This window comes from Phyllobates terribilis, unplaced genomic scaffold (assembly GCF_046119375.1).
Source record: "Phyllobates terribilis strain yellow unplaced genomic scaffold, ASM4611937v1 Scaffold_10__3_contigs__length_209671492, whole genome shotgun sequence".
Taxonomy (NCBI): Eukaryota; Metazoa; Chordata; class Amphibia; order Anura; family Dendrobatidae; genus Phyllobates; species Phyllobates terribilis.
In genome coordinates, this window is record NW_027362770.1 from 190,876,912 (window position 1) to 190,887,165 (window position 10,254).

A 10,254-nucleotide genomic window follows, 5' to 3' on the forward strand; every position below is an offset into this window, starting at 1 on the left:
CCACCTCTTGTGACAAATTTCCAGCGTCAACTTCCTGTGGCCGCGGCTGTTCAAATATTTGGGCATCGCTACATGGGATCTCCTCTTCCACCACTTCAAGCGGAGCAGGCGAGGGGCACAAATCTGGAAATGGACCAGTGAACAGCTCTTCAGATTGTCCAAGTGTGGGATCACTTGCTGTCTGACGACACTCGGCATGGTGGGAGGAAGGAGCATCAGGGTGAGGAGGAGTATGCGGTCGAGACTCACGGCTACTAAGAGTTGACCGTGTGGAAGACAGACCGGAGGTGGTGGTGCCCAGGTAACTGGAAGTATTATCTGCTATCCAATTAATAACCTGTTCACACTGATCAGTTCTCAATACTGGTGTTGTTCTGTGCTTCCCTAGTAATTCGGTCAAGAAATGGAAGCGAGACGATGTGGCTGTTGGTTGTGGCACATTTTCACCTTGGCCACGGCCCCGTCCTCTGCACGCCCCATCACCAGAACGTTCAGTTCCACATCCCTTGCCACGCACCTTGCCCATTGTAAATGAAGTAAAATAGCTTACACTCGCACTATCAAACGAAAAAGGGTAATAAAAAGTAGATTAGAACCGTAGAAGAGGGAAACCACAGTTCTATTTCTCTGGCCTACACCCGACTCTTTTAAACAATCTGAACAATCAGGGAGAAAATATTACTGTTTTTCTTTACGGAAAAAATACCAAAAGCTGAATAATAGAGATTTCTTACCGTGGAACAGCAAAAACACAGTTATTGTTTACTGGGGTATACCAGACTTTTTTAAATATATATATTTGCGGCTGAACAGTGAGCGACACACTCAAACTGTTTTTTTTTAGATAAAAATGGCCCAAAAGTGGATAATACAGAAATTTGAACTATGGAACTGCAAAACCACACTTCTGTTTGTCTAGCCTACACCAGACTATTTTCAACAGATATATTTGTGTCTGAAAAATCAGAGACACACTTTTTTTTTTTTTATTTTTTGGGGGGGACACCAAAAGGTTAATAAGACGGGTATTTGTACAGTGTGAAGGAGGAAAAAAAAAAGAGAATTTAGATGGAAAAAAAAGGATTTTTCCTGGCCCCCGAGCCCTGGAGCTAAGTCCAGCAATTTCAGCAACAGGAGCACAGAGGACTGTAATGCAGCGTTTGCTGGTATAACCACTGCGTCTCCTATACAGCCTGCCTGCCTGCCTGATATCTGGGATGGATATTAGTCCTGAGAAGGACTGTTTGTTTGATCTGGCAGCCTTTACAGACCCTACACTAACTATTTTGCAGGATATATCTCTCCCTAAATCAGCAGCGCTGTCCCTACACTGTCTGATCCCAGGCGACTGTGTCCAAGATGGCAGCGCCCGGTTTTAAATACTCGAGGTGACGCTGTGCGGCCAGCCAATCACTGTAATGCCCACAACCAACATGGCTGCGGCATTACAGTGACTGGCTGGCAATCCCTGCATATTCATTGGCTCTGTAAAGAGCGCCAAACATGCAGGGCGGAGACCCGAGCTCCCTCCCGAGTAACCCGGAAATGCTTGATGCTCGCCGAACATCCCGAGTAGCGTGATGCTCGGGCGAGTACCGAGCAGTGTCGAGCATGCTCGCTCAACACTAGTGCCCTCGTATCCATGCCCCCTCCTGATTATATGGACGGCCTCTTCAGAACTCTACAAGTGGTGACAGTACCATTTTTATTATTGCACTGGTTGACTTTTGCACTATATGTTTTGTATTTGTTTAGATATCTATCTGTTGGTTTAGCTGCAGTTATAAAATTCTCTATTAAAAGTTACTTTTTATATATCGGATCCCTGGTGCTAGTGATTTACCTTGATGGGATCATTGTGCCCCTTGTGGGTTATTGCTGTTTCTATAGTTCACCCCTCACTCGTGGAATCCTGTTCTCTCCCAGAATACTGGGTCCTAGTGCCCTCTGTTTCCATTGTTCTGCTGCCAATAGATGGAGATGGGCTGTTAACTCTTTCAGTGCTCGGCACGTTTCCAGCACTTTCTCGCTGATCCTCCTCTGATGTTACACACCTTTTGCTCCGCAGACTGGTGAAGGCACCTGGTCAATAAGCTCCTAAAGATTGATCGATTTCTAGATCTGAATCTGTCACTGAGAAGCCGATCACTTGTTTATTGCAGCAGAACCTGCCGCTGAGATAAATGAGCACAATATGGAGGGTATAAAGCGCTTCATGGAGGAATACAGCCGTATATTAAAGGTATACAGCACTATATGGGGAAACAGTATATGGAGTTTATACAGCGCTCTATAGGGGTATACAGCAGGATATGGGGGATATATAGCAGTATATGGAGGGTATACAGCACTATATGGGGAACTGTATATGGAGTTTATACAGCGCTATATAGGGGTATACAGCAGGATATGGAGCTTATACATCACTGGATGGAGGAGAGTATATAACTCTATAGACCTCACAGTGAGTTATTTCCAGGTGTCACAGTGTAATTCCTCCGAGCAGGATGTCACCAGAGAGGAATCAGGGCTGTGACTATTTCCACCATCACAGTAGAAGCAGGAAAATACCAGGACAATGAGCGGGAAATTCAAAATCACTAACAGCTCTGTGCTCGGCCAATCAGAGGAAGGGGCGGAGCTGATAATGCAAATTCCTTTCCATCCCCGCCCTGGAAGCGCGTCACCTCTGCAGTCCTCTTTCTGGTCCCCTCACGCTCTATATAAAGGAGGACTGCGCACTGTCAGTCATAGCTTTCTGCTGACTGCTTGGAAGATGTCTGGTCGCGGCAAAGGAGGGAAAGGTCTCGGGAAGGGCGGTGCCAAGCGGCACAGGAAGGTTCTCCGTGATAACATCCAGGGCATCACCAAGCCTGCCATCCGCCGTCTCGCCCGCAGAGGAGGAGTCAAACGCATCTCCGGCCTCATCTATGAGGAGACTCGCGGCGTCCTGAAAGTCTTCCTGGAGAACGTGATCCGTGACGCCGTCACCTACACCGAGCACGCCAAGAGGAAGACCGTCACCGCCATGGACGTGGTGTACGCGCTCAAGCGCCAGGGCCGCACTCTCTACGGCTTCGGGGGTTAATAACAACACAAAGGCTCTTCTCAGAGCCGCCCACATCTTCTGAGGAGGAGCTCCTGCTGCTGGGGAGGGCGAGGGGCTGGAGACCCCCTGTGCTGGGGTGACTGCAGGCTGCTGCTCCAGGGGCGGCTGGAGACATCGCAGGCGCTAATGGGTTAACACTGAGGAGCTGCCTGTGGGCGGAGCCATAGCCCTGCTGAGCGCTGATTGGCTGAGCACAGAGTGTGATTCCTGCACTGAGGCTGATCTCTTCTGCTCTGTGTTCTCGGTGTAACATGTGGTGTCAGGATGGCGGCTCTTGTCGGGCTGGGAGCTGTGACTACATATCTGATGGATGTGATTTATTCAGCACTATGTGGTGGTATATGATACTTTTTGGGGTATACAGTAGTATTTTGAGAGTAAAGCACATCATGTGGCCGTATACAGCAGTATGTGGAGGTGTCCTGCAGTGTTTGGGGCAGAGCAGCATATGAGGATTATACAGGCTCTACTGGAGGTATACAGTATGGGGGTGAGAAGCAGATGGGTATACAGCACTAGATGAGCGGCATTACCAAGGAAACTATTGTCTTTCAAATTTTCCATCTTGTTCCCTGAATTAACCATGTGCATAGATTATTCTCCATGTCTCCCCCAACCTTGAAGAACAAGTTCTGTCCTCTGCATGGCTGCAGGCCATCTCCATTGTGCTGTCAGGACCACCCTGAATACTTGCAATTTCTTAGTTTACCTGTCTGTGTAAACCTGTGTTTGAGACTAAATAAGCAGAAATGTTAAGGATCCGGGTGGTGGAACCTCTGTGCTGCGGTGCAAGGAGGGGTCAGACGGGCGTGACTAAGTATCTACTCGGACCGACCAAGGTCGCATGGCGGCTCAGTCGACTCAGTGAACCAGGGATGAACCGAGCAGAGGGACCAGGTGCCACTCTGGGACCAACCTTGTATGAGAGCAGGTGACTCCCACGGGTCAGAAGGCAGGAACTGACCTATACAGCAGATGAGCACGGCAGGCAAGCTGTTGGGTGGTCCGGGTAGACAAACAGGCAGATTAGGCTGATAGTCAGGCGAGTGTTCCGGGTTGGCAGGCTGGTGGGCACAACAGGTAGCTGGCAAGTGCTTCCAGGTAAGCAGGCAGGCGGATACGGCAGGTAACAGGCAGGTGCTTCCAGGTAAGCATGCAGGCGGATACAGCAGGTAACAGGCAGGTGCTTCCAGGTAAGCAGGCGGGCGAATACAGCAGGTAACAGGCAGGTTCTTCCAGGTAAGCAGGCAGGTGAATACGGCAGGTAACAGGCAGGTGCTTCCAGGTAAGCAGGCAGGTGAATACGGCAGGTAACAGGCAAGTGCTTCCAGGTAAGTGTCTATGGGCTCTGCCTGCCTAGACTGGCGGACTGGACTGAAGATCAGAGGAGCTCAGGGCTGAAGCAAAGAAAGTTTCACAGAGCAACAACCTTGCACGTGCACCTCCATATTGGAGGAGGTGCCTTTTATAGGGAAAGTCCTCCGGCCATTGGCCAGGGACTTTTTAGGACGGCGCGCGCGGCCCCTTTTAAGAGGGAGGGAGCGCGCGCGCCCTAAGCACAGAGCCAGGGAAGCTGCGTGCAGCAGCTGCAGGGCGGCCGGAAGAGCAGAACCGCGATGCTACAAGAAATTTACATTGTATATACAGTTATCTGCAAAATAATAGCAGTGTGTTTAATACAATTGAGAAAAAGCTGAATCCTCATAGCATTTCTTTCCATATACAGAGGCATTGAGAGCTATACACTCAATTCCAAATGAAAACATGAACAAGATGTCAATTTTTAAACTGAAAATGATAATAATGCCTGCCTTCTCATTTACAAACTTAGATTTTACATTTGTTTCCAGACTTCACTTTTCTGTTAATAACTGATCTTCTATTTAGTTGTATAGCCTTTATTTCTGATAACGGCTTTACATCTGTGTGGCATGGAGTCACTAACATCTGACCCAGGCTGACTGCACTACAGTCCACAGTTCTTTTGCATTCTTAGGTTTTGTATCAAAAACAGCATAACATGACATCAATCTTGTTGGTGTGGAACCAGGATGTTGCCCGCTTTCTGGTGTGCATGAGGTCGTTGTCCTGCTGAAACCCCCATTTCAAGGGCATTTCCCATTCAGCATAAAGCAACATGATCTCTTCCAGTATTTTGATATATTCAAACTGGTACATAGTGCCTGGTATGCGATAAATGGGCCCAACGCCACAGTATGAGAAACATCCCCAAACCAGTCTGGTTGCATCTCCATTTTTACAGTCTTCACAGTGTACCGTGGCTTGAATTTAGTGTTTGTGTCGTCTCACAAACTGTTTTGTACAGGGTCTAAAGGCCGTAGACCATCTTGCTCTCATTTGTCTATAGATTGACTGGCCTAATGAGAAGTGGCGCAACAATGTCTTTTTTGGCAAACTGTAATTTATGTGTACAAGGTTGTGAAGCAGGTTCACACCGACATCTCCTCCATGGGCTTCATGAACTCCTTCATCAATGACATCTTTGAGCACATCGCAGGGGAAGCCCCCCGCCTGGCTCATTACAACAAGCGCCCCACCATCACCCCCCCGAGAGATCCAGACCGCTGTGCGCCTGCTGCTGCCCGGAGAGCTGGCCAAGCACGCCGTGTCCAAGGGCACAAAGAGCCACCAACCACATCTACTTCAGAGCTATGGCTGTTTGTGTCCCGCACCGTAGCGTAGCTAGCGGGGGGGGGGGGTGGCAGAGGGTGCTGCCGCCCCCAAGCCCCCGCACTCTTGAGGGCCCACCCGGAGCTACGTTATGTTTAACTCTATCAGCCTGCGCCGATACAGTTAAACTCTGCGGCAGAGCAAGGAGACATGATCTGCATTATACTGAATAGGGGTGCATTATACTATATGGGGGTGTATTATATTGAATGGGGGTGAACTATACTATAGGTGGGGGCATTATACTATATGGGGGTAAATTATAGTGAATGGGGGTGCATAATACTATATGGGGTGCATTATACTTATTGGGCTATGGGGTGCATTATGTTGTATGGGCTATAGGATGCAATTATACAGTATGAAGGTTTGTGTGGGGTCCATCCTGCTGTATGGAGAGGTGGTGGGGGTCACAGTTGGCATCACGCGGAGAGTGCGACCAATCAGCGAATCGTATTGGTGAGGAGCGGGGAGCGGAATCTTATTAGTGAGGACCGGGGAGCGCCGTTGCCTGTGGGGATACTTCCACTGCGAGAAGCCTGGAGATGAGCGACTGCTCGCAGCAGAAGTATCCCGACCCGCAGCGCCGCTCCCCGGTCCTCCCTTCACACCCTAGCCGCTGATGTCCCCACAGTATCCGCATGGTGTTACAAAGGTCCGGACATTTGTGTTAAAATCGCTGATTGGTCGCTGGCGCTGCCCGCGACCAATCACCGATTTGGGCGCCAAATTTAAATATTGGCTGCGACCAATCACCGATCTTGGCTCCACATTTAAACACCGCTGTACTGATTGGTCGCGGACGCTATTTAAATGTGGCGCCAACATCGGTGATTGGTCGCGCCCAGCGTCGGCGACCAATCAGCACAGCGGTGTTTAAATGTGGAGCCAAGATCGGTGATTGGTCGCGGGCAGCGCCAGCGACCAATCAGCGATTTTTAACACAAATGTCCAATCACCGATCTTGCCGCCACATTTAAACACTGCTGTGCTAATTGGTCGCGGACGCCAGACGCGACCAATCAGCGAGCTTGGCGCCAAATTTAAACAATGCTCTGCTGATTGGTCGCGGACGCCAGACGCGTCCAATCAGCGAGATTGGCGCCAAATTTAAACAACGCTCTGTTGATTGGTCGCGGACGCCAGACGCGTCCAATCAGCGAGATTGGCGCCAAATTTAAACAACGCTCTGCTGATTGATCGCGGTCGCTGGCCGAGATCTATCAGCAGTATTGGCGCAAAATTTAATCAACGCTCTGCTGATTGGTCGCGGCCGTCAGCCGCGACCAATCAGCGATTTTGGGGCCAAATTTAAACCCCGCTCTGCATCGCTCTGCTGATTGGTCGCGGTCGTCGGCCGCGACCAATCAGCAGCATTGTCGCCAAATTTAAACACCTCTTTGCTGATTGGTCGCGGTCGCGACTAATCATCGATTTTGGTGCCAAATTTAAACACGCTCTCCATTCCTCACTAACACGGTCCGCTGATTGGTCGCGGCCGCCGCCCGCGTCCAATCAGCGATTTTGGCGCCAAATTTAAACACCGCTCTGCTGATTGGTCGCGGCCGCCATCCGCGACCAATCAGCGATTTTGGCGCCAAATTTAAACACCGCTCTGCTGATTGGTCGCGGCCGGCGACCAATCAGCGATTTTGGTGCCAAATTTAAACCCCGCTCGGTATCGCTCTGCTGATTGGTCGCGGCCGCCGACCGCGAGCAATCAGCAGTATTGGCGCCAAATTTACACACCGCTCTGCTGATTGATCGCGACTAATCAGCGATTTTGGTGCCAAATTTAAACACGCTCTCCAGTCCTCACTAACACGGTTCGCAGATTGGTCGTGGCCGCCGCCCGCGACCAATCACCGATATTGCCGCCAAATTTAAACACCGCTTTGCTGATTGGTCGCGGTTGCCTAAAGCGACCAATCAGCGATTTGGGCACCAAATTTAAACGCCGCTCTGCTAATTGCGCCCCGTCGGCCGCATACCTATTCTAGAATACCCGATGCGTTCGAATCGGGCCACCATCTAGTATTACAATAAGTGCCATTATACACACAAGCTCTGTATATAGTGTCAATGTACAGGTAATACAGGGATCTCCAGTGACATTATACACAGGAGCTCTGTATATAGAGTAAAGTGTACAGGTAATAAAGTGATCATCAGTGACATTATACTCATTAGCTCTGTATATAGTGTCAATGTACAGGTAATACAGTGATCACTGGTGACATTTTACACAGAAGCTCTATAGACTGTATACTATATACAGTGTAAGTGTACCTACTGTATCCTCACTTATCCCTTGTAGACTGTGAGGCCTCGTGGGCAGGGTCCTCTCTATTCCTGTACCAGTCGATGACATGCATTGTTCAAGATTATTGTACTTGCTTTTTATGTATACCCCTTTTTCACATGTAAAACACCATGGGATAAATGGCGCTAAAATAATAAATCATAGTATAGTGTACAGGTAATACAGTGATCACCAATGACAGTATACACAGGAGCTCTGTACATAGTATACAGTCTATAGTATAAGTGTACAGGTAACACATTGACTCACCAGTGACGTCTCTAGTTGAAGTCCTTCATCTTCATTTTTCTTCTTCATCCAGCGCAGACCGCCATCACTTATTCCAGACAGGACTCGTCTCTACAGAAAATAACACAGTTATCTAGAGCACCGCTTCCAGAGAAAATTCCCCACTCCCCCCCCAACTTCTACATTACGCAGCTGAGTACAGACATGCACCCACCATTAATATACAATAACTTATTAGGCAGCCCACCATTCCAAATATAAATTGAAATCCATGACAGTGCCCCCACTAACTGTAAATAGCCAATTTCCCTACCCAATAAATATATACCTTATTTTTCGGACTATAAGACGCACCGGACCATAAGACGCACCTAGGTTTTGGAGGACCAAAATAAAAAAAAATTAAGCAAAAAATGTATTCATGATGCACTTTTAAGGGGGAGGGGGTCTTCTGCTGACACTGGTATAGGGGTAATATCCCCCAATTCTGACAATATCCCCTATCATGGTATATATGCCCCCCCCCCTTCCTTTTATACGTGGTCCCCATCCCCATCCTGGTATGCCTGGCACCCCTCATCCCTGTCCTGGTATGCATGGCACCCCTAATCCTTATCCTGGTATAAATGGCACCCCTAATCCCTATCATGGTATGCATGGCACCCCTAATCCCTATCCTGGAATGCATGGCACCCCTAATCCCTGTCCTGGTATGCATGGCACAGCAATCCCCATCCTGGTATGCATGGCACCCCACATCCCTATCCTGATATGCATGGCACCCCTCATCCCTATCCTGATATGCATGGCACCCCTCATCCCTATCCTGATATGCATGGCACCCACTCATCCCTGTCCTTGTATGCATGGCACCCCTTCATCCCTGTCCTGGTATGCATGGCACCCCCTCATCCCTGTCCTGGTATGCATGGCACCCCCTCATCCCTGTCCTGGTATGCATGGCACCCCTCATCCCTGTCCTGGTATGCATGGCACCCCCTCATCCCTGTCCTGGTATGCATGGCACCCCTCATCCCTGTCCTGGTATGCATGGCACCCCAATCCCCATACTAGTATGCATGGCACAGCAAACCCCAATCCTGGTATGCATGGCACCCCCTCATCCCTGTCCTGGTATGCATGGCACCCCTAATCCCCAACCTGGTATGCATGGCACCCCTAATCCCCATCCTGGTATGCAATGCACCCCTAATCCCCATCCTGGTATGCATGGCACACCTAATCCCTATCCTGGTATGTATGGCCCCATCAGAGTTATCATGTTATGTATGGCCCCCTCATCTTTATCTTGTTATGTATGGCCCCCTCATCCTTATCCTAGTATGCATGGTCCCCCTAATCCCCATCAGGCTGCACATAAAAAAAAATAAACACTCATACTCCCCTTTCTTCTCTCTCCTCCAGCGCTGCGTCCGGTCTGCCTGCACTGATCTATCCATGTGAGTCGCGCATGGCGTCACTGCCATGCGAGGCTCACATGGAGAGATCAGCTGCCGGAAGTCACTACTCCCCACGCCACGACTGTGTGCGCAGGGAGCAGTGACTTCACTCTCCTTCATAGCCGGCACACAGTGTAGCCACGCTGCGACTCCTGCTGCTGTCGGGCTATCGCGTGTGCCCGCTTATTAAAGGGCATGAATATTCAACCCCTCCCCACGCCAATGGGCGTGGAGAGAGGTTGAATATTCATGCCCTTTAACAGCGGGCACAGGCGATTCCGGCAGCAGAAGGAGCCACAGCGCGGATACAGTGTGTGCTGCTATTAAGGAACATGAATATTCAGTGCTCCCCACACCCCATGGGCGTGGGGAGCAGTGAATATTCATTTTCTTTGGCAGCGGGGACAGTGTAGGCTGCAGCGGGTGGCTGGTGCCTCCTGTGT

The 10,254-nt window shown here is 49.7% G+C and overlaps 1 protein-coding gene across 1 annotated transcript; it reads left to right on the forward strand.

Annotated features, from left to right (window-relative positions):
• The first annotated feature begins 2,774 nt into the window (after nt 1-2,774).
• Nucleotides 2,775-3,088, forward strand: LOC141164306 (histone H4). The gene has a single exon (XM_073649442.1). It carries the CDS (start codon nt 2,777-2,779, stop codon nt 3,086-3,088), a length of 312 nt encoding a protein of 103 aa, XP_073505543.1. The 5' UTR covers nt 2,775-2,776.
• Nucleotides 3,089-10,254: the final 7,166 nt, after the last annotated feature.

Excerpts from the sequence above, each read along its gene's own strand:
- LOC141164306 (XM_073649442.1), top strand. The coding sequence starts at position 2,777 with ATGTCTGGTCGCGGCAAAGGAGGGAAAGGTCTCGGGAAGGGCGGTGCC.